The sequence below is a fragment of the Phoenix dactylifera genome, chromosome 14 (assembly GCF_051530095.1).
Source record: "Phoenix dactylifera cultivar Ajwa chromosome 14, Ajwa_hap1_PhDact_Kaust_v1.1, whole genome shotgun sequence".
Lineage (NCBI taxonomy): Eukaryota > Viridiplantae > Streptophyta > Magnoliopsida > Arecales > Arecaceae > Phoenix > Phoenix dactylifera.
The window spans coordinates 21,417,395-21,441,728 of NC_143203.1; the positions used below are offsets into that span (position 1 = coordinate 21,417,395).

General features: G+C 39.4%; 3 protein-coding genes across 6 annotated transcripts; 2 read left to right on the forward strand and 1 right to left on the reverse strand.

Moving 5' to 3' along the window:
* Nucleotides 1-1,298: 1,298 nt before the first annotated feature.
* On the reverse strand, nt 1,299-4,604 carry LOC103703480 (protein translation factor SUI1 homolog 2-like). Its single transcript, XM_008786334.6, has 5 exons — nt 4,449-4,604; nt 2,662-2,763; nt 2,353-2,558; nt 2,189-2,242; nt 1,299-1,525 (listed from the first exon to the last, which is right to left on the reverse strand). The coding sequence occupies exons 2-5, from the start codon at nt 2,696-2,698 to the stop codon at nt 1,481-1,483; spliced, it is 342 nt and encodes a 113-aa protein (XP_008784556.1). The 5' UTR covers nt 2,699-2,763; nt 4,449-4,604; the 3' UTR covers nt 1,299-1,480.
* A 602-nt stretch (nt 4,605-5,206) lies between these two features.
* Nucleotides 5,207-7,275, forward strand: LOC103703481 (polyubiquitin). Its single transcript, XM_089927170.1, has 2 exons — nt 5,207-5,298; nt 5,899-7,275. The coding sequence occupies exon 2, from the start codon at nt 5,899-5,901 to the stop codon at nt 7,042-7,044; it is 1,146 nt and encodes a 381-aa protein (XP_089783296.1). The 5' UTR covers nt 5,207-5,298; the 3' UTR covers nt 7,045-7,275.
* A 146-nt stretch (nt 7,276-7,421) lies between these two features.
* Nucleotides 7,422-15,070, forward strand: LOC103703482 (PPR superfamily protein). Of its 4 annotated transcripts, none has more exons than XM_017841889.5 (5): nt 7,422-9,515; nt 10,188-11,324; nt 11,410-11,506; nt 13,930-14,115; nt 14,186-15,070. In XM_017841889.5, the coding sequence occupies exons 1-2, from the start codon at nt 8,642-8,644 to the stop codon at nt 11,240-11,242; spliced, it is 1,929 nt and encodes a 642-aa protein (XP_017697378.3). In that variant the 5' UTR covers nt 7,422-8,641; the 3' UTR covers nt 11,243-11,324; nt 11,410-11,506; nt 13,930-14,115; nt 14,186-15,070. The 4 variants fall into 4 exon arrangements, with proteins under 4 accessions (XP_017697378.3, XP_026658917.3, XP_088567028.1 ...); XM_026803116.4 differs by having other exon boundaries at nt 14,236-15,070; XM_088710902.2 differs by having other exon boundaries at nt 10,188-11,506.
* Nucleotides 15,071-24,334: the final 9,264 nt, after the last annotated feature.

Here is a 24,334-nt window from a genome sequence, read left to right on the forward strand (position 1 = left end):
ATTAAATTTTATCACAAATCCATCTTCAGATTCCTTTCGAACATCAATCTAGTGAAAAATCGAGAAGCAACAGTAGCACTTTTAATCAAGGAAATATAATATAATTTATAAAATCACAAAATGGTAAATCATTGATTCATATATGGTGCCATAATCTAATAGTCCTACCATTACCCAGAAGAAGGGTAATACAGCAGCGAAAAATATCTTTAACCTCTCGAACTACTTTCTAGGAGTGAGAAGAATTGAGAGGTTATCTAACTTAGAGGCATCCTCAAATAACTCTCACTCGAACAACTCCCTTCCAAATCTGCTCATCTCCCTTCAAATCTTTCAACCACCTTTACCTCATAATGTCATGCTCATCCCCCTACTTCAACCCAAGACCTCCTGAGCCTTAGATATAAAAACGTTCTTCCATTTGATCAAGCAAAAGCCACCACCAGTAGAACTGGAACTCTTTCAAAAAGTAATTTCTTTCTCCAATCTAGCCTCTCGACTACCAATCTGGAATCCGAAATTTAGCAAGGAAATAAAATGGTAAGACAGAACAGAGATCATCAAAGCTAACCTTCCACCAATAATCTTAGCAGGTCGTTTAGCAAGCCTTTTCAAAAACTTTTCCAGCAAAAGGTACCCAATTAGCTCCCTTGAAGCCAAATGATCTTAGAGGAAGCCTAGGATACTTAAAGATCATGTACTTATAATTCAAATAGCAGTGAACATCTCAACTAGTCCAGCCTCACTTGCAGTTATGACCCAAAACCTATTTCCTAGCACCACAAGCGACTCTCCAACTTACCCAGAACCTAGCCTTTCTTTCCTTTTTTGTCACTTGAATTTTATGACCCTAAGGTTCTTCTAATTAGTAAAATTTCTATTCTTCCCAGTACCACATATATGGAAATTCCTCCAAGAATTTCTAATAGCATCCAAGCAGGGCATCCAAGAGTAAAAATCATTCTCAATAATACGTCCAGCATTAAACAAACCCTGCAGGCTACTCCAAGAACAGGTGGAATCATTTTCAACCGGTCCCGGATGCCCATAAAATTAACAAAATTCAGCCAGAAATCCAGAACACTATTCAGTAGCTGCATGCTAACCAAATCCCCTGCAAAAATACAAGCACCAGCTACAGTGTATCGATGCAATTAAAAAGAAAACAAAGGATGTCTTACAGCTACCGAAAGTTCGAAAGCTAGATGTCTATCCCTGCATTATAACCCATAACAGCAGATTGAAACATCAATAAAACCTGAACATGTAAATGAGCAATTGAAAGTTGAAGCAAAAGCTAGGAAAGGTAATATTCTCTTATTACAGATAAGGACACAGATGTTAGTCATCTCGCCAACGGATCCACTAAAACCTCAATCCAGAAACAGACATATAAATAATATTATCAACTCTACTAGCTTCACAATATCATTACAGTCTGTAAAACCTACAGGCCGGTTTCTTCTCAATATGTAGTTACTCAGAAACCATGAATCTTGATCTGTTCCTTCTTAACAATGCCAGCCTGTAGGCAAAATAAAACAAGGTTAGCTAGTATGATGCATCAACAGATAATAAATCAAGGCTGCTAGAGCTCTTTCACTGTTCCCAAAAACAATTCACATTCTAAGCAATAAACACAAGATCTACAATCTTCTTAATGCAGATGACACAGATGACAAGCGTGTTTATGAATGCACACATGTACAAGTGCATTCTGTTTGGATGCCGAGTAAGCAATAAAGGAGTTGTTTGAATGTCAAAGTCTACTCATTTGCATGAACATCCCCTGTACGGATTCTTGACCGCTGTATCAGGCGAGAGATGATGAGGGGGGATGAAGAATTGGAAGAGACAATTGATCCCCTAATCCATGTGTTCGCCAACCTTTCCCCTGTGATACTATAACAATCTAAATTTGGAATTTGTAACATTCCAAATACCTCAAAGTTTGCTGGAACCGTCCCCACAATCTTCAACCTTTTTATCCTCCAGCTCCCCTTTTCACACAGCAAAATGGTTCTTGGGCATCCAAACAGACCCGCAAAAAGAGAAGGTAAAATATAAACAGCCAACTTTTTAAGTAGGATCTCTATGTTGGTACTACATTCTATCAGTTCATACCCTAGGGCTTCTAAATCACACCAAAACAGATACTCTAACCAGAAAGGTAAGTAGCAAGTTGTACCTGAACTAGAAAAGTAGCAACATTCTTACGCTGATCACCTTGAAGCTGAATAACCTATAAATGACGAAACAAAAGACACCAATTAATATTCTCACAAGCTCATGGATGCATAAACATGAGAATACTCACGTCATATCCCTCAACTACATATAACAATTTAGTACCTGGCCCAGCTCAGGGTCCTGGACAACAGTACCATTGCAGCAGAACTCCTTCTTGAGATCCTTCAAAATCTTGTTATAGCTGAATTCTTTTTTCAATCCCTGCACAGTGGTCAGACTCTTCCTGCCATTCCGCTGCTGTGTGCGCACATGGACATACTCCTTTGCACCAGCACCAGAGTCCTCAGCATTTGCTTCAGCAAAAGGATCTATACCCCAAAAGATTAACACAGGTTTAGCTTGTCTTTATCATATCAACAGTTGTTACAGAAAGCTCCACATTCATAATCAAGTATCATCAGATTAAAATACCAAATGTGGTAGGGAGCTGGGCGTTGAGATCAGACATGAACACTTGACTGTAGCGAGTTGAAGAGAACAAACAAACAACGCTTGCTTTCTTATCAGTTAGGCCTGAAAAAGTGTGAGATAATGCAATTAAACTTCCATCTGTGACTAAAAGTACTACTCTCTCATAAAAAATCTGACAGTTTTTTTCCCATTTCCAGAAACAACTAGACAAGAGGCTTTTCAGATGTTATTCAACTTCATTGTAAAGACGTGCACCTCACTCGGGGAGAAAAAAAGTGAGAACAGTAAGACAATAGGCTTCCTTAGTTCAGAGTTCAGTTGAATTCAATTTTAACTTGCTCCTCAAAAGATGCTTTATTTTCAAATGTTGTCCAAAAATCCAAACCAAAATCAAATATTTCAGTTCTAACCAGAACGGATCCAACACTAGGGTTTGTTGCATATTTCTAGACAAAAGTACCTGAGCCATTGTCAACTGTCTCTGCTAATTTTTATCATTTCATACTTTCTTTAAAGTGTGGTGTACCAGCCTAGCACTAGCACAATACATACGATGCCTTGCATTTCAAGTGCTTGGCATACTTGGCACACACTGGTATAACAGCATACCAGGTACCAGCAGACAACAGGTACTGCACAAGTGTTAAAAATTGCTAAAGGCACTAAATTGATGAATATCAGGCCATGCTATGCATGCCAGTTAGCACTTAAATCCATGCACACCGAACATCAGAAAGGAATCGTTTAATTTAAAATTCAAGTTTTACGGTTTTACAAATATTTGGCAGGATTGCAACATTAAGTTTTCTGAGACTTGAGAGCATAAATATTTTTTTTGAAAAAGGTTTCATGCATCCTAGATCTTAACCTTCAAACCTGCTATCATATACATCATATTTCCATCAAATATTAAATGATGTACCTCACGAAACATAATTCTACGACTTTCTAATATTAAATAATATTTAATGGATTCAGTATACAGCTACAAGAAATAATTAAAGTTCATAGACATAGAAATACTGCATTTTTATTTTTCTAAAATTTTCAGAATTTTTATACTGATTCATTTTTTTTCTAACTTCAACCAAAGTACCAAAATTTTTGAATCTCATAGTCATCTTGTCGTGCTGAAATTTAAACTTTGAACTCCATCCCTAAAATACATCTTGCTATGTGCATTAAAATACAACGCCTCAAACATAAAGCAAACAAGTTAATAATATAATGTCTTGTAATAAAATTACTCGAATTAAATAGAAGAAGTTGTACGTATGATGCAATATGAATACAAGAAATTACGATTTCTCAAGACAAATTCTTATTTAAAGTTGCAAGCTAGCTTTTTATTTAATGGAACTAATTACATCTAGATGAACCACGAAAAAAAACAAATCTAATCAACCAAAGGTATCAATTATCCAACAATGAAACAGTAGCAGCGATATCAGATCCATAACATCAAAACAAACCCCCTCCCAGAAAAAGAAAAAAGAAAAATAAAACTCTTTTTTTTGCTTCGAGCAGTCAAGAAGAACAAACCGTAACAGATTCCGATCCCCCAAACAACAAAAAAAAAAAAAACCCTAATTTCCCAATTAACTCCGAACAAAAATCCCACCAAGAAACCATCACATAACAAATTTCATGCATCGAGAAGAATTAAACAGGCCAAAACAAAAGGAAATCCCTAAAATTAACCAAAATAATCATAACTAAAGAAAGCAATCCACAGAACCACGAAAAAACCATAATTCCCCCGTTAGAGAACGTAGAAAAATCAATACCTGGCGGAGATCGGGCTTCCCCACTCGCAAAACCCTAGAAATCGGTGCGCAAAAAACTCGAAAGACGAGAGAAGAATGGAAGGTTGCGTATAAGGTAAGAGGTCTTAACCCTACCCTCGTTAAATAGCGAGGGGCTGCCGCCCGACGGTCGAACCTTGGAAACAATCCTCATATAAATATCTATGCGGAAGCAATATCTGCCGTCAAAGCTCATCCAAATCAAAGATCGTGTGTTTTTCTTTGAACAGCGCATATAAATTATATGAGAGTGGAATATTTGTGATGCGAATGTGACCATGGGTGGGTAGTTAGGGTTAGGAATCGGCGGCTCCTAGAACGATCTGATAGACTCTGGTTGGACGACGGAGATCTTCCCATCTTGGGGTTTCCGAATCCTTAAATCAAATAGTGGCTCGATCCGAGTCTGACCTGACCCGGGAAAAATATCTAACAATATCTACCGATAACGGACAAATAAAGGCTAGGGCGAAAAAAAAAAAAAAAAAAACTCTCACCGTTTCCACTGCAGTCATCTTTAACGGCGAAATTAACGGTCACCTACCCCAGCTGGATCGGCACGTATCCTTTTCTCCCGCCACCTCCGGGTAAAGTTGCACTCGCTGTGGACGTCCTACCCGATCCGTGTTTGTTACGCGTGTCCTCTCTCAATTTCCGCGTTTCACGGTTCTATTGGAGGGTAAGCCGTGGCGGTAACGTCACCTGAAGTCATTTTAACCAGAGGGAGTCGGTCGATTGCAGCTATAAATTAGGCCCCAACCCCCTCATCTTCCCCTCGTTCAATTCCTCTTTAAGGTAAGCGGAAGGAAAGCTTTCCAAATTTCCTCTCAAGGTATTTTTCTTTATTTTGCTTCCCTAATTATGAAATTATTATTTTTTGTCTTCTTGGTTTTTAGATATTTATTCGACTATTGGTGGGAATCAGGTTTCTTGAGGTTATATCGTTGATTTTTCTCGGCCTTTTTTTTTCTTTGACCGGCGATCGTTCTGTATGGTGAGCGTACGTGCGGATCGGTGAATCTGGGTTTGATTTTTTTTTTCGTTTATTAATTTTCATTTGGTTTATGGGTTATAATCTAGTTTTTTTAAATTTTTTCGTTTATATGTGATCGGATCTGCTCCTTTGTTTGACCACTGGTTATCCGATCTAGGGTTGATATGTGGTCTTTCTTTTAGATTATAACTTTGGTTTGTTGAAGTTTGCTCAGATCTGTGTCTTTTTCATCTTGTGTACCAGATTCTTTCTTTTCATGGTTTTTTTTGTGACATTCTCAGGCCATCGTCGATTAAATTTTTCTTAAATTGTTTCTTTTTTGATCTTGTTATTAGCTTTGTCTGGGCTGATCTCAATCTTTTCGTTTCTTTTCTTTTGGTTTCTAGCGGTTTATTTGGATTTTTTTGTTAATTTTATCTCTTGGATCTCTTATTACAGATGCAGATCTTCGTGAAGACCCTCACCGGCAAGACCATCACCCTTGAGGTGGAGTCCTCCGATACCATTGACAACGTTAAGGCAAAGATTCAAGACAAGGAGGGCATCCCCCCAGACCAGCAGCGTCTGATCTTTGCCGGCAAGCAGCTCGAGGACGGCCGCACCCTTGCCGACTACAATATTCAGAAGGAATCCACCCTCCATCTCGTCCTTCGACTCCGGGGTGGCATGCAGATCTTCGTGAAGACCCTCACCGGCAAGACCATCACCCTTGAGGTGGAGTCCTCCGATACCATTGACAACGTTAAGGCAAAGATTCAAGACAAGGAGGGCATCCCCCCAGACCAGCAGCGCCTGATCTTTGCCGGCAAGCAGCTCGAGGACGGCCGCACCCTTGCCGACTACAATATTCAGAAGGAATCCACCCTCCATCTCGTCCTCCGACTCCGGGGCGGCATGCAGATCTTCGTCAAGACCCTCACCGGCAAGACCATTACCCTCGAGGTCGAGAGCTCCGACACCATCGACAATGTCAAGGCTAAGATCCAGGATAAGGAGGGTATCCCCCCTGACCAGCAGCGTTTGATCTTTGCCGGCAAGCAGCTCGAGGACGGCCGCACCCTTGCCGACTACAATATCCAGAAGGAATCCACCCTCCATCTCGTCCTCCGACTCCGGGGTGGCATGCAGATCTTCGTCAAGACCCTCACCGGGAAGACTATTACCCTGGAGGTCGAGAGCTCCGACACCATCGACAATGTCAAGGCTAAGATCCAGGATAAGGAGGGAATTCCCCCAGACCAGCAGAGGCTGATCTTCGCCGGCAAGCAACTCGAGGATGGCCGCACCTTAGCGGACTACAACATCCAAAAGGAATCTACGCTCCATCTCGTCCTCCGCCTCCGTGGTGGGATGCAGATCTTTGTCAAAACCCTCACTGGGAAGACCATCACCCTTGAGGTCGAGAGCTCGGATACGATTGACAATGTGAAGGCCAAAATTCAGGACAAGGAGGGTATTCCTCCAGACCAGCAGCGTTTGATCTTTGCTGGTAAGCAGCTGGAGGATGGCCGCACCCTGGCGGATTACAACATTCAGAAGGAATCCACTCTTCATCTGGTGCTCCGCCTCCGTGGTGGCCAGTAATTTCCGATCTTAGATATGCTGCTGCCCGTACTGTCGTGGTCTCGTGTCTGGTGTCTGAAAGTCCTAGTCAGGTGTCCATGTGTTTTGTCCAGTGTGTTCGTGGTGGGTTGACACCGATTCAACCCTCTTGTTTTTCTTTTTAAGCCTCATGGTTCTGTGAAATCCAAAACTCCAATGGAGCGGCAGTAAGTATGCTAATAATATTGTGGTCAAAAGCTGTATTTGGTATCATATATGGTTTTCTCTGGCTTTAGCTTATCATATTTGCTTGATTTGTGATTGTTCTTTTGTTAATTTGTATATTCTGTGATTACCATCACACTCTTTATCTATATATTCTTGAAGTAAGCATTAGGCAAGGTGTGGCTAGTATTTTTCGGTTGGGGGATAACTATGTTCTGAAGATACAAGTTGCAGTGGGGTTTTGTGTTTTTAGTGGACGAGTGGAACAAGCTTTGGTTTGTGTTTTATGTGAAGTGGGTGGGGTGTTATATACTGGCACTTGGAGAATATCACGCATGGAGCTAGGACTTAAACTGGTGCTGCCCTTGGATTCAAACAAACGGTGCCACCATTCAGGTATCGCTTAGTTTATGCACAAATATTGAGCTTCATGGTCAAGGTAATTGGCCACTCAGATTTTTCTTCTTTATTTTTTAAGTTTCTGTCGAAAACTTGATCGCCAAGCAAATCTTGTCGACCTGGAGGCTGGAGATCATGGTGCGCAAAGGTTTTCCAGCTAGGTTTTCCAACTTGTCGAAGTTGTTTTAGGTCATTGGGCATGGTACCTGATCGCCATGTTTGAATCCTGCTTAGATTCGAGTAGCTGGATGAGGATGACTCCTTTTGCCTTAGCTAACAAAAAAGGAAAAAAAAAAAGAAAAAGAAAAAGAAGAAAAAGGATGTGCTGTATGAGAGGAGGGTACTACCATGATGCACAGGTGAGTAAGAAGAAAGCATTGGTTTTGGGGATATGTAGGGGTTTGACCGTATATGGAACTGGTGTAAAACAACGATGGAAGTAACCATTTCTGGGAAAATAACATCTTTAGTGATTTTTTTGATGTAAAATACATAATAATAATAATAATAATAATAATAATAATAATAATAATAATAATTTATTTTCAACGATGTTATTTTAATTTTTCTAATTGACTTCTCAACCTAAATTACACTAGTTAGAATTCATATTTACTAATTTGTTATAATCACTCTTCATCGAAGACAAAATAAAAAAAACCAAAACATAGTTCTTTGGCCCTATCCTGTTTTCATGCCTGCCAAGGGCCAAAATTTTGATTTACAACACCCCTTTCTATGTAATATATAAAAATATTTCAACCTTCATTATCTTAGCTCATATAAACTGAGCAAATCACAGCTATTATAGATTGATAAACCTTAGGAGACTCCGTACTCGTTGATACAATGCGGAAACTTTAGCCGAAATTTTCCCAATCACCTTTTCCTTCACTAATTAATATTTTAAATTAGTCCTAATAATAGATTTCCATCCTGCCGAGATCTTCCCCGATAGCGGACGCTCCATACTTTTTTTCTATTTTAATGTTTTTTTGAAAAGAAAAGCGGGAAGATGACACCAGAGTTCGGTCCCACCGCGATAATAAATCTCACGTTTTGTGGAGCCGGTGGTCTTCAAGAGTCCGGCGACATCGGTAGGCTCTCCCGAACTCGAACCAGTTTATCTCGAACGAAATCTCTCTCTATGAACGCAATCCGAACAAAACCCATCGCCAATGTCGCAGAACTTATCCACCGATCGGATTCGGAATCGAAAGTTCTCACCTTGTGCAAGCTCGGCAGGCTAAAAGAAGCTCTCCATGATGCCCTTCACTCCCATCCCACCCGCTTACCCTCTTCCACCTACTCCTCTCTACTCCAACTCTGCATCGATTACAATGCCAAACAAGAAGGAAGATTCCTCCATGACCACCTGTCGGCAATCGGGCATGCACCAATTCTGCACCTGAGTACCAAGTTTGTGATCTTCTTTGCGAAAGTTGGGGACTTGGTCACTGCTCGAAGGGTGTTTGATGAAATGCCCGAGAGGAGCGTTGTGTCATGGACTGCGATGATTTCTGGGTATTCTCAGAATGGTTATTCAGAGGAAGCTCTAAAGGTTTTTTCTTGGATGCGTCGGTCGGGTTTTAAGGCGAATCAGTTCACATATGGTAGTGCTCTGCGGGCGTGTACTGGTCTGGGTTGTGTGAGGAGTGGGGAGCAGATTCACGGTTGCATTGTGAAGAGCAGATTTGCGGAGGATTTGTTTGTGCAGAGTGCTCTCGTGGATTTACATTTGAAGTGTGGTTTGGTTGAGGATGCTTGGTGCTTGTTTGGGAGGATGGAGAAGAGAGATGTGGTTGCTTGGAATTCGGTGATTGGAGGGTGTGCTGTGCAGGGGGTTGGAGAGGATGCATTTGGATATTTTTGCTTGATGCTTAGAGATGGTATTGCTTAGAACTTATGATTTGAAAGCTTATTAGATGCTTGTTTGAATTGTGAATGCTTGTGAATGTGTGGCTTCTGTGCTTGATTGTGTTCCATGATATCATGAAAAATAGTTAATAGCTTACCATGCACTGTTATGAGCTACCGCACAACATATCTTTATCTTTGTCAATATCTTGCTGCAGGTGTTCATTTTTTGTAAGTTGTTATACATTAACTACCACCTATATTAATCAACACTAATGTTAATCAATATGGTAGGCTGTTAAGAATCTAATCCTATGCCTGTGTAATCTGAAGGTAATATGTATCTTTCTGATTCAAATGTTTACAGATTCTTAAGTCACTCACGAACATGACCTTTAAGTAAATGAGAGGTCAATATCTGCACAGTTATGATAACTGTTACCTTCTGTTGGTTCCGCATAATCAATTTTGATATTGGATACCATTTAAATCTCATTCTTAGTTGATAACAAATGATGTTGCATATTAGATTCTACTCACCACCTTTTTAATTTATTTTTTAATAATGTGTGTTGATACTTGTTTTCCTTCTTATTAGGAAGTCTCCAGAGATTTTAGTTTACTGCTGTTATATATGGGTTTCTTTATTGTTGAACTTCAGCTCCCATGAACTTCTTTGCTATCTTAATTCACGATTTTAACAGGTCTTCTTCCTGATCATTTCACTCTTGGAAGTCTTTTAAAGGCATGTGGTTTAGTTAGAGCTCTTGTGCATGTGAACCAGATTCATGCTTTCACTGTCAAATTGGGTTATGAGAATCAATCTATCGTCACTGGATCACTGATTGATGCATATGCAAAATGTAGGAGCATCCAGAATGCTAGATTGGTATATGACTCGATGTATGAGCAAGACTTGATTTCCTGTACTGCACTAATCAGTGGGTATTCATTGGAAAGAAGCTGTAGTGGGAAGGCATTGGAGCTTTTTGGTGAGATAAATAGGATGGGCATGAGAATTGATGATGTGATTTTATGTTCCATGCTTAATATATGTGCAAATGTAGCTTCCTTGAGCTTGGGAAGACAAATTCATGCTTATGTAATTAAGAACCAGTCCAACCATGATATAGCCTTGGGCAATGCTCTCATTGACATGTATGCGAAGTCAGGAGAACTTTGGAATGCCCGTTGTGCTTTTGATGAAATGCAATATAAAAATGTTATTTCATGGACTTCATTGATTACGGGATATGGAAAGCATGGTTCTGGAGAAGGTGCAATAGCACTCTTTGTGAAGATGGAGGATGATGGAGTGAAGCCAAATGATGTTACATTCCTCTCTCTTCTATCTGCATGTAGCCATTCCGGCTTGACTAATGAAGGAATGGAGTATTTCAAATCTATGGTTCGCAAGTATGGGATCCACCCAAGAGCTGAACATTATTCATGTGCTGTCGATCTTCTTGCACGTGGAGGTCGATTACAAGAAGCATATGACTTTGTATGCAAGATGGATGCTAAGCCTAATGCATCACTTTGGGCTGCTATGCTTGGGGCTTGTAGAATGCATGGTAACACATCTCTTGGGGAAATTGCTGCTGGGTATCTTCTTAATTTATATCCTGAAAGATCAGTAAACTATGTTGTCCTAGCAAATGCATATGCATCAGCAGGGTTGTGGGAGAGTGCCTGGAAGACAAGGAAGTTGATGGAGCAAAGAGCTACAAAGAAAATTGCAGGCTGTAGCTATATTTAATTCTTTTTTATAAAAAAAAGAGAACATTTTGTAGACATTGATTCTTGCAGGACTTAGGAAAATATTGATATATCTAGGACAGGTATTTTTTCAATCTGCAAACCAACAAGCTTGAGTATAATTTATATGTGAATATCTTCTTAAAAATGTAATATCGGAATTGGCAGGGCCAGTTGAACATCCTTATTATTTTACACTTCCAGCAAAGGATCATATATTCTCTATTACGCTGCTGCTTTTTTATAGATTTGCTCTGGTATTCAGGTATGTTCTTTCTCCTCAATACTTTGCTTAGCCTTTTTACTCGGTTAACATTCACATAAAAGAGAAAAACCATGCAAAACTCGAACGGTCGTGAATTTCTTCTTAACTAACATTTGTTGTGCCGGAACTGGAGCCTGGACCGGTTGCCCGGCGGCACGGGTCGGTATGCCTCCGTACTGTTATGTGTCGGGCCGTACCATACAATAGAGGAGGCCGGCGAGCTCACGTGAAGGAGGCTGAGGAGGGGCTCCGCTTTTAGGTCTCCTATTTCGTTCAAAACAGGGGACCCGAAGAGGGAGCCCCTCCTCCGCCTCCTCCGCGCGTGCTCCCCGCGGCTCGCCGGCCTCTGCGGCCCTCTCTCTTTCTTCCTTTCCCTCTCCCTCCCTCCCCCGCTCGCTCTCTCTCTTTTTCTCTCTTTTCTTCTCCTTCTCCCCCTCTGACGGCTTTTCGTTTTAGTTGCCGAAACCGTCCTGGTCCGCCGCTGGTACGGTCGGTACTTTCCGAACCACCCGATTCGGGACGATTCCGCCGACCATGTTCTTAACCAATAAAAAAATGATGATGCTCAGCTACCATCATGCTACATAACCTGCAATTTCTACTTGCTCCATTTTAAATAATGGATGACTTCAGTCAAAATACATTTTCTTCTCCTTACCAAAATTTCTATTCATCAGATTTTAGATATGCATCTTACTGGATAAGGATTGTATAACATGAAATATGTGTCTGCTACTGTCCACCTTCAGTTGATGCTCAAGCCCCATCTGAGAATCAGGTCAAATATAGGGTTAGGGGTGAGGTATGCTTAACAATTGAGACTCTTCTCTGGAATGAAGAGATCTGTTTCTCAAAGAAATACATGTCTATAATAATATGTCTTTGCTCTCATATAAAGATTCATGAAATATTGCATGAATAAATATCCAACATAGGTTTATTCTGCCTCACCCGTAGCTGTGATGCCTAACCTCACCCATAGCTGTGAAGCATTTTCAAGTGTCTAGAATGATGCAATTCTTTCCCTGGAATACACAACCATCAACTTGTTCATTCTACATGCAAGCGGTATGTGTGGACTCCTTTCCAGCTCGTGTGAGACATCCCTCTAACTGTTGTTGAGTGTATGTGGAAGAGATACCCATGAAATATCTCAAAATACAATGTCTAATATACCCAATGGCTGTTAGGGCATACCCTACTTCCACAGTATCTTATGTATGAATGTGTATGTACATAACGTACCTACCTACATTTGTAGATATAGACATCCTCACAAAATCTGTCCCTACCTCCCTATTTTGTAAACATGTGTATCGCCTGTTAAAAAACTCCTTGTAACTATCAAATTAAAGGGCCAAAAAGGGAAGATGCTTGAGGTACATACTTTTGAGTTGATGGGCAAATGTTTTACATGGGATGGTAGCTGTAATAATTAATAACACTTGTTTTATGTGGTGCATTACTTTCGTCCCCTCTCTCTTAAATGTAAGATATCTAAAGGCACCACTATAAAGAGCTACAACTAAGGAGCTCTTGTAACCCTTAAGTATTTCAGTATCAAGAGTGTTGTAGCAGTGAATATAAACCAAGCTAGTCACAAACAGAACCAAAACATGACTTGCATGTTTGCATGCCAAATGCTGCTGTGAGCATATCCACTCTTACTTTCATTTATGTGCTCTTCTTGTTTCCATCTTGAAGAATGGAGGTAATTACATTTAATAGGGAATCAAGTTGCTTGTAATGCCTAGGGAAGTTTGCATGCACAATAGAATAGAAACTCGTACATCAACTCTTACTTTCTATTTTGTATTTCTCTTGTTTTCAGATAGGAAAATCAAGAGGAGAATATTTCTTGAATAATGTCATGTGTTGATTATGGGACTCATGGTCCTTATCAAACATCATAGAAAAAAGGGACTCATGGGTGGACGGCTCTGAGTGTCGATTAAACGGGGTGTGTGCAACATGTGTCATTTTTAGGTAAATGGCTATATAGGTTGGTTTAGGGAAGCTTGAGCCTGCTGCCTATAGAGCCTTGATTTTTATCTAAATGCCAGCTCATGGGTTCTCTACTTGGCCTCCAATTAGCCAAAGCAATCCAACATTGTATGGCCTGTCAATCGGTTTAACCCACTAAAAACCCTATTTTGTTTTTTTGCTTAAAATAATTTGGTGGTGTTGTCAGCTGCAGAAGTGGTCATGACAATATTAGGATGTAGTTATTTCCTATGGTTCGTCTTTTGCTAATGCATGATTGTGATTAAAACTACTGATGTTGATACGTTTTATTTAAATTTGTATCTAATGTAGGGCAAGTAACTATATTTCCTTCTCTGGATTAAAACAATTTGAATTGTCTGTGTTTTCTTCTATGTTGCATTTGTAATCAAGCTTCTTCTTCCTGATCATCCATGCAGATCACTTTGGTCTTCCTATCTATGAGATAAACTATTTGGCATTAAGGCCTATTTAATTGTATGCTGGTCTGTCTGGAATTCTGGATCGGCATTGAATCATGTCATGAGAAGAGAAGCTTTGCCATGGTGGTCATATTCAGAAGGCAGAGTTGAAGCTTTAGTTGAGAGCTCCCATTTTAGCTGAAGGTAACTTATATGCCTGACAATAATTAACTTAAAGTATTTTCAGACTTTGACGAGGTCTTCTGATTTTCAGAGTTTGATGAGGACTTCCAACAATCAACTCTCTCTCATCTTGTATTATAGGATAATCTTGCTCATGGGAGATGTAAAAAGATCAGGTGCACCCGGTGGATCTGAGCAGAAGAGCATATATGCAGTCCAGACAAGAATACTTAAATTATATGATACAGGTTCATATATTTTATTCAGAGAAAGATAAATTTGGAAGAGACTCCTCTACAAGGATCATTGTCCAAGGAGGATAAATATTTTGTCATCCAAAATTTCTGACCATAATTGAAGACCATTTTGATGCATTGAAGTCTGAGGAGTTTTCTTTCACCCAGATTCAATGGGAGTTGATTCATGATTGAATGAGCATTAAGATGAACAGATTGCAGTGCTACATGAATCAATAGAAGCAGCTTTTTGAAAATATGTTATGTGCAAGTGGTGTAAATAGTAGGGGATGAAGCGAATTTTGTATCAATGAGAAAGGGAAAAAGAATAATTGGATGTTCAAGACACAGCTCAGCAGCAGGGTTTTGGTGAAGTATTGCTCTCTAGGTGTAGAAGGCTATTAGATGTGGTCTATGAAGACTTTCACGTCATTTTCAAATGCAGAATTGCTATTAAATTATTTATGAGGGTTCATTAAGTTTTTGTAAATAAAAACTGAATTTTCGAAGGCCAGGGCTGTAAATATTGAACTAGGTCATTTCTGTATGATAATTTGGATGCTGTCGAGGAGAGGAGTCTTGAGGCCCCAAAACATGGCGGTATAAGTTTGTGTGACTTATTGAGATGCATTATGTAGTAAGAGCTCTGTATTGTTACTTGCAGAATGATAGTGTAATTAGGATTTGGCTCTGTTTTTCACCAAAAAGAATACAATCAATACACTCTAATATTAGTAAAATTCTCTTCGTTTCCTTAATATCATTATTTTTTTGTGCATGCTCGATTGCACTTGTTGGTTAGAGATTAGATGCTCATTTAAACCTTGGAAAACAACACTGATAGTTTTTCCAGCTCTTCTTGAATGGTCATGTTCTGTTCTCCGTTCTGAATTTTTGATTAAATTGGGTGGGTGATCCCTTCTCTTGTGAAAGTACGATCATGAAGAAGAAAAAGATGAGGAAAGTGCAATCACTTTGGCATCAAGAAAAGAAGAAAAAGCATGAAATTGGATATTGTTTAGAACATTGCAGACAATAATATGAGCAAATGCATTTTTCTTTTTTGATAGGTTGGATAGATCATACATTTCTAGTATGAATACATCCAATAAAATTAGAAAACAAAAGATGATTTAGAAGACTAGGAATGGTCCCATAGCTGTCCCAGAGAAAACCATCATAATGTCGAGCAACAAAGAAAGCAACCCAATCGGCTGCCTTATCTGACAGGAATCACAACCTGCCTTGCTTTTTCAACATGTATTCCTTTTTTTCTCATTTTGTTTCGTGGGTCCTGCTGACCTTGTTTTGCTTGTGAATAACAAGGCCAAATGTAGCTAGGATTGGCTCCCCATGGAGTTGTGTAACTATTTTAGAGCATAGCAATATTGGTATTTATTTGTTGCAATGGATATTTCTAGACGAAGACTCTAGAACAGACTAATCTGTTGCCTAAGAAAGTTCTGAACTCCAAAGGGTTACATTTATCTAATGTAACTCTTCCTCTCCTTCCATGGATTGAACAACCATCCAGTAAAACTACCTTTCCAGTTATCTCTCTTTAGTAGATTGTCCATGTCACTACCATGTGAATAAAGTTCCAACTATTTCATCACCATCCATGACAAATGTAAGTATTAGATCAGCCATATCCAAATTATGATCAAAGTCTCTTCTAATTTATCCTCAAGTTCTGACAGGGTCTGATTGACAATCAAAGTCATAGCACAAATTCTTGGAAAAAATTTAAAAAGAGAAACCTATAATATTTTCACCAAAAACGACGATCAGATTGAAATCAAACTCATTTCTTGCCCAACCTGAGTCCCAATTATTGTTTATGGCTAAATCTGGAGCATGATTAAAAAAAAAAAAAGTTTACACCTGAATATGAAATCCACATTATTAAGAAAACAGCAAATAAAGCAACTGAAATATCATGATCAACCAGTCACGCTCCCATTAAAAAAATCTCAATGGTATCACCTGGCCGTACATCATCCATAACATTCTGTTTGTAGCAAATGAAATTGTAGATGAGCATGCAATCTCTGCAACTCCTTCCTCAGCTTGCTCACGTTATCGAATGCATTCACTTCAAAGGTTTGCTAAAGGCTGGCGTTTTGTTGCGGTCCAAGGTTTGGTTTTGATTGTTTCTGGTTTAAACCACATCTCCACATTTGGAGGAGGGTTGTTGAGATTGATCTCTCTTTATACCAAATTACGAAGAGAAAGGAGACAAGCTTAAGTACAAGAGCAATCCTTGTCATCATAATCAGAAGGGAACAGAAAGAGGAAATCCTTGTCATGATGTGCCGAGTTGCCACGACTATTCATACACTCCAAGTCGTCATCTATCCATGGTTTGATAAGGTGGAATGAGATTTAGTGTTAAGACCCTCCCAGACTACTCGAAGCTCGTGGGAGCCCATGATACAAGAGATTAGTAAAGATGGTGGAGCCATCGACTTAGACTAGACATCCATGACAACGGCAGTTGGCATGCCAATTTGAGCACCCATTTTTCGATCGCAAACAATCATGATCTAGTGGCTTCATTGCAAGTGTAGCATGCAGCTCATCGCAGCTCTCGCGAAAATCGTAGTGACCGAAAACTAAAGATCTATTTGGCTAAAGCTCTATTTTTTAAAAAAAAATATAAAATTTTCGTTCGGTTGTACCTTTCATCTCTTTTGTAAGAAGCAGGGCTTTGATTAAAAAAAATTGCTAACTCTTGCTTCAATCCCCAATTTATGACGATCTCGTCCTGCAAACACTAGCTCAATCAACCTAGGAGCCTAGACTCTGGCCTTGGTGTGAAAAAAAAGGATCTACCTGAAAAATATATATATTATGGTTTGCTAAAGATTGGTAGTGGTACTAGAATTATTCACATGTATGTGTATCTAAGCCATAGATGTTTGGATCAAGTCCAATAGAGTCCACCAAAAGTTCTGATAAAAAAAGCTAGCAAGGGACCAAAAGTGGTAGGGTTTAAATTGCAGTCTCTGGTTGGAGAGGAGTACGGGAATATTCTCGACAAAGCTGGAAGTCTTGGAGCAGCCATGCCGGTCTGCCTTAGGAAACCTTGGTTGCCGGAAGGGGGTTACGTGCGAGTTTTGCTGGGCTTGGTGGGCCTTGTTTCCTTCTCTGTCATTAGCTCAGTGCAGTGGCTTTCCCCCTCCCATTTCTCAGAAGATATAAACAAAGTAAAAGAAACTCTGGCTGCTGCCGAGCTAGCCTCGACGAAACTGAGTCAGATGCATATCCACTGATTTAACTAATTTTTTGAATGTTGAGTATGTTTTAAGTTTACAAGCTTTAAAGAAGTAAAAAAAAAAGAGAATCTTGTTTTCAGAGCAGAGCTAACAAAGCAAGTGGTGCAGAGCCTAAAAGAAAAGAACAATTCGAGTCCAAATTAACTTACTCTATTATTTATATATATATATATATATAAATATATATATATATATATTGTAATTCTAAAAGAAAAGAACAACCAAATATTTTAGAGATTTAGTGTATTGAGAAAAATCTTACACTCTGTAATCTCTAATTATAAAATATACATTCTTATTTTTTTTATTTCATTATTCTCGATGCAACATCGAGAAACCTTCTGAGCCTCATCTTGTAACCGAGTAAAGTGGAGAGGCATCACTTAAAAAAAAAAATATGTCGATGATTGGAGATTAAGAAGAGAAGGGATCCTTGAAAGCCAAAAAAAAGGGTTCCCAGCCTGGCATCACTTTCTTTATCAAAAGAATGAAGTTGCAAGGAAGAAGGGGGAAGCTAAAGCACAAAAGAACGTATTTGGACAGGCTTTCAGGTGCAGGAAGCATATAATAAAAAAGCTAACGTAGCTCAACACAAGCCATAATGGCGGAGGGTAGAGTAGCCATGCATGCTTTAGACGTATTCAGACAAAGAATAAAGAAAAAGATTATCTTGGAATGAAAGCAATTAAAGCTTCAATCAGCAAGGAAGGCATTGTATTTTCTGTATTAAATATTAACAATCAAAAAGATTATTCAACATGATTAGTTTACGTAGAAATCTCTCTCACCAAAATGGAGGCAATGGAGCTCAACCTTATAATCAGCTTTAGCCATCATGGTAGTGGTTTTAAGATCTTTTAAAAGCATATCAAAATCTCCAACAGCTTGCCTTACTCTCATAGGGGTGAAATCCAACCTAATATATATCAACGATGACATATGACACCTTAGCATAATGATTGTTACATACAACCCAATAATTTTTAAATCTTAGTGCTTGTGATTTGCATGTATGTTATGCATGCATGACATTTTAGCACATACAATTCACATATTATGTTTATATATATTAATTTCGTATGGTTATTGCTATTGAATAAGAAGACTCTGTGCAATGCATATATGGTGATTAAATCACTTCTGAATCGTCCCTTATGTTGTCATACGCACTTCAAACCAACATGCTTGTCTACTTCTCAAGACAGCAAATGATGGTACCGTGCAAGATTCCTTCTTTCTTGTTTCTCAAAACAAAGTTTGATTCCATCGTGTAGGACATATTGGTTGCAAAAAATCTAAAATAGAAATAGGAATGAATGACTTCTATTTCAGCTATTTGGTTTAGAGATGAATGAAAATATAATGCTCTAATATTTCAAAATCCAATCTATACTCCTATTTAGTATTTAAATTCTATTCCAACCAAAAACATTGACGAATATTACTATTTTGAATTCTATTAGCGCAAGCTTGGACTAGAATCCAAGAGGCCATTGGATCCCATTCCGAGCCTGATAATTGACAAGAGTTCTGGTCCCCTCCTTGTCATTTGCTCTAGCTTAACTTTTTTCTTTAATTAATTCATAGAGCCCGAGTTTCTCGCGTCCCGTAAGGCATAATGCAAGAGTTTCTTTCCCACCATTTTTTATTTGCTCTTCTCCTTTCACTATGGTGAGAATATTTTAAACGAGGGTTAGATTTTCGTAGATCCAAAGCTACATCTTTCTTTTATTCCTGATGTTTGGTCAAGAGAAGTTGAATTCAAATTTCGAATTCCTGATTTTTTTTTTTTGGTACAACGGCAGCTTACACTCGATAGGGGTGAACGTGGCCAACAAGATCAGAAAACTAATGCTTCGATCTTTCAAAATTTATTCTAGACTCCTACCTAATATTTTTCAAATTCTATTTTGATTCTGATTTTTAATGCGGCACGCTTGGACTAGAATCCAAGAAACCATTGGATCCCATTCGGAGCCTCATAATTGACATGAGTCTGATCCCCTCCTCGTCTTTTGCTCTAGCTTAACTTTTTTTCCTTAATTAATTCATAGCGCCCGGGGATAGCCGAGTTTCTCGTGTCCCCTATGGCCGGAGCGACGTCAACTTGTGGACCAGACTTCGCCTATCAGCGAAGTATACGAACAAAAGGTAGAGAAAGAAATGGATGGAAGCGATGCATGCACGAGGGAGCCATGACGTGAACTATTTAAACACCACTTTTTGGAGGGGCCGTCAGGGTTGGGTGCTGTTTTAAGTTCTGTTATACTTTCACTTTCATCCACTTCACATATTCCAAAAGTTTTTTTTTATCTCCACCATTTTTTATTTGGCCTTCTCCTTTCACTATGATGAGAATATTTTAAATGAGGGCTAGATTTTCGTAAATCCGAAGCTACATCTTTCTTTACATCTTAGAATATATTATATAAAGCTTCCACTCCAGCTCCATAACAACTGCGAAACATTTTGTTCAGAGTAGCAATAGAATTTTCTTTGCTGAAACAATATGCACTCTGGTCCTTCACAAAAAATTGTGTGATATTGATCGATCGATGCATCTTCCAATCCAATTGTTATATTTATCAGTACTCCCATTTATGATGATAAAACTCTTCACCTGTACATGATTTCTTTTCAAAAGAGATCTACTTCTTTTTTTTCTCACTCATATCATTTATTCAACTCTTAAAATAGAGCGAGATATTTATATACCTCCCAAAAATATAATTTATTTAGCAAAGCATATAAATAAGAAAAATAAGATTCAACCACGCGAGGGATCATGATCTAGTCTCCAGATGATAATATTATATTATTTTATAATTATTTTAAGATTGTGAATCATGTTTTTTAATAATAGATGTTTAACTGTACGATAAAGTATGATCCAATCCCTCCGATCATAAATTTGATTTTGCTTACTTTTCATAGAATATTCAAAATCTATATTTGCACCCTTTATCACTTCATATTACCTCTGTATTTCAAACCTCATCTTTCGAACAATCAAAGCTGCCCTTAAAATGTATTGGCCGATGTTATTTAAAATTTTGAATGCAACAAAAAGATGAAAGCATAATTTGGATACTAAAACATCATAATATAGTCAAATTAAGAACATTAATCAATATATATATTCTTACATTTCTAATAAATAAATAAAAATATGCAAAAATATTATCTTTCACTATTTTTTTTTACTGTTTAGGTAAGGTGCAAGAAGAGATGGAGGGTGCTCAAACAAGTTGTTAGTGGAGAGAGATGCTCCGAGAAGACGCAAGGCACTGGATAAGGAATTGAAAAGACTCCAGACACCAACCTCACTCGTGTAGTACTTTGTTTGAAGGAAAAATAGGCTTTTCCGAGCTGCTTTGCAGTACCAGTCGTACCGAGAGAAGTTTATAATTTATTATATTTTGTTTCTGATAGCTCATTTTGATGCTTCAATGTCAACCAACTACAGAATTAACCCATCCTCCGCCAAAATCTCTGTACATAATTTGCATCAACCGGAAAGGGACGTTGGAATCCCAAGCCAAAGGCTTGATTCACTGGATTTTCATAGCAAACAAGAGAAAAGCAGAGGGTGTCTGGTGCCAAGGCTCTCTCGACCGCAGGCAATGACGCTCCGACTTGAGCTTGGGGCGCCCTGCAGTGTTGACCGCAAGCCGAAGAGACTCCCTAGACTGCAGAAACAATGACGCCCCGATCAGAGCTTGGGACGCCCTGCAATGTCGACCGTGAGCCGAAAAGACTCCCTCGACCGCAGGAATAATGACGCCCCGGCCCGAGTTCGGGGCGTCCTGTAGTGTCGACCGTGAGCTGAAGAGACTCCCTTGACCGCAAGAACAATGACACCCTGGCTCGAGCTAGGAACCCTGCAGTGTCGACCGTGAGCCGAAGGGACTCCCTCGACCGCAGGAACATGCAATGATGCCCCGACCCGAGCTCGAGGCGTTATGCAGTTCGGATTCTGTTAGCCGAGCACAAAAACTCAACACAAGACACAAAGCAAGACGAGCTCAAACACTTAGCAAAACTTTAAAACACAAAGTGCTAGAAAAAGTCTACTTCATTGATATTAAAAGGCCAAAGGCCAAGTACAAAAGGTGCCGACTTTGAGGTCGGATTGAATGCAAAAATAGTCGACTACAAAAAGGCCTAAGTGGCCGACCTTACAAGTATGACAAGAAAAAAAAAAAGAAAACAAGTAAAAAGGGCAAAGCTCAGGCGGCTTGGGCAGCCTCGGTCCCGACCTCGGCAGCGAATTCAATTCCAACCTCAGAAGCTCCCTCGCATATCTTTTTGGATCGCAGTGCTAAAGGCCGAGGTCATCATGGTGGCCGCCTCGGAGGGCGAGGCATTGATGATTGGCCTCTCACATACCATACGATAACGCATCGAAAGGGAGCGCATGCATAACGCATTGAAGAGCTCCCTCAACCACTTCCGCTGGGAATGACGTGGCAGCTTAAACCACCCAAGCTCGGCTCGGGAAGCTCGGCCTGAAGCCATTAGCTCCAATGTACGAGAGGTGCACCCCGCTCGGCACAAACACCTTCACGAACATGTGGTTGTAGCACAGGATGATCGACAACTCGGTTACTTCCTTCACTCAAGCCAAAGAACAACTCGAACTCGGAAGTCACCCAATTTCGGCCGAGCAGACTCAAAGCTGAGCAGGCCAGACTTCGGTCCCGCTAAGAGCCACTCCGACCTCGAATCCTGCCGAAGGCCGAGCCGATCTCGGTCAAAGGCCAGGCCGACCTCAGCCCGAGGCCGAGCCGACTTCGGCCCTATCAACCTTGATCCCGTCGAAGATCCCGTAAATCCTCAGAATTCATATTCAAACAAATCTGGAAAGATATCTTCCGAATTCTCCTCTCACGGGATTGATCTTCGTAATTCGTGTCACCTCTAGCTAATAGCCAGCTGATCATAGCTCGGCCCAAGATTTTAAGTAATGGCTAATGGCCAGCTGATCACAGCTCGGCCCGAGATTTCAAGTAATGGCTAATGTCCAGCTGATCACAGCTCGGCCTGAGATTTCAGATAATGGCCGAGACCCTCATTCTATAAAAAAGGGTAGGGAAAGGCCCTCGGTAAACCATAAGAGGCTATGGAAAGCACTCATATACCTTGCCCAAAAATTCTGGATCAACACTTAGCCATCGGAGGGCCTTCGCCGGAATCCCTAGCCAAAGCTTCGTGCAGGTACATCGATGTGTAGGAGGTCGGCTCCCTTTCTCCGTTCCGACCGGTGGCTTTTCGGCTTCCTCCGGCGTGGCCACCCTCAGGCCAAATTTCAAGCACGACAGGAACATTAATCAATATATATATTCTTAAATTTCTAATAAATATATAAAAACATGCAAAAATATTATCTTTGACTATTTTTTTACAGTTTAGGTAAGGTGCAAGAAGAGATAGGGGGCTCACACATGTCGTTAGTGGAGAGAGATGCTCCGAGTAGACGCAAGGCACTGGATAAGGAATTGAAAAGACTCCAGACACCTAACCTCACTCGTGTAGTACTTAGTTTGAAGGAAAAATAGGCTTTTCCCAGCTGCTTTGCAGTACAAGTCGTATCGAGAGAAGTTTATAATTTATTATATTTTGTTTCTGATAGCTCATTCTGAATCTCTGATGCTTCAATGTCAACTAACTACAGAATTAACAAATCCTCCACCAAAATCTCTGTACATAATTTGCATCAACCGGAAAGGGACCTTGGAATCCCAAGCCAGGCCTTGATTCAGTACACTTGGTCTAAATCTCTCTCTCTTTCTCTCTTTCTCTTTTTTGACACTTGGTCTAAATCTAAAAATGGTTTTCAGGGTCGAAAGAGTAAGAGAAAAGAAAAGCCTTACAATGGCTGAAGAACCCCCCTCTTTGTCCTATCCTGGCCCATCTGTTTTCTTTTATCTTTCCTCAATCTTTTATATATATATATATATATATATATATATATATATATATATATATATATACATACATACATACTAAGGGAGGTCTCTGTCTTTCTCTTTTTTGACACTTGGTCTAAATCTAAAAATGGATTTTAGGGTCGAAAGAGTAAGAGAAAAGAAAAGCCTTTACAAATTACAATGGCTGAAGAACACCTCTCTTTGTCCTATCCTGGTCCATCTGTTTTCTTTTATCTTTCCTCAATCTTTTCTTTTTATATATATACGAAGGGAGGAAAAGCCACCCAAAGCCTCTTTCCTCAATCCTCAACTCTTTCTTTTCGTTAAGTTGGCGAGTCTTTGGTGTCTTGTACTTCTTTATAGTTTATTGTTTCAATGAAACTTACAGCCCAACTTTCATCCAAAAAAGAAAAGAAATTTATAGATGAACCATCTTTTCCCAAAGAAAAGAAAGGAAGAAGAAAAAAAAAAAACTTGATTCTAGCTACATTGCACATGCAAATATGTTAGCTTTTGCATTGCTTTCGCGATGAAAATAAAAAATTTGCCATGCATTTACACTATACCTTCAATTATTAACAGGTCAATCCATATCGACCATCCAAAATCTATTTTAAGGAATCACACTACAATCTTTGCGACTAAACTCCATTCATATTTTATTGTATTCATGCAACAATTCGAAACTCCATTCAAAAAAAGTTGCATTTGGATTCTTTGGCCTCTATAAATACTCCAATGCATAGCCATTAGCCGATGTAGGATAAAATACACATCTACTTTTTGAGACTAGTAC

Excerpts from the sequence above, each read along its gene's own strand:
- LOC103703480 (XM_008786334.6), bottom strand. The coding sequence starts at position 2,698 with ATGTCTGATCTCAACGCCCAGCTCCCTACCACATTTG. Across the intron at positions 2,559-2,661 it reads CCAGCTCCCTACCACATTTG|ATCCTTTTGCTGAAGCAAAT; the intron begins GTATTTTAATCT and ends TTTGGGGTATAG. Across the intron at positions 1,526-2,188 it reads TTGCTACTTTTCTAGTTCAG|GCTGGCATTGTTAAGAAGGA; the intron begins GTACAACTTGCT and ends TTTTGCCTACAG.
- LOC103703481 (XM_089927170.1), top strand. The coding sequence starts at position 5,899 with ATGCAGATCTTCGTGAAGACCCTCACCGGCAAGACCATCACCCTTGAG.
- LOC103703482 (XM_088710902.2), top strand. The coding sequence starts at position 8,642 with ATGACACCAGAGTTCGGTCCCACCGCGATAATAAATCTCACGTTTTGT. Across the intron at positions 9,516-10,187 it reads TTGCTTGATGCTTAGAGATG|GTCTTCTTCCTGATCATTTC; the intron begins GTATTGCTTAGA and ends CGATTTTAACAG.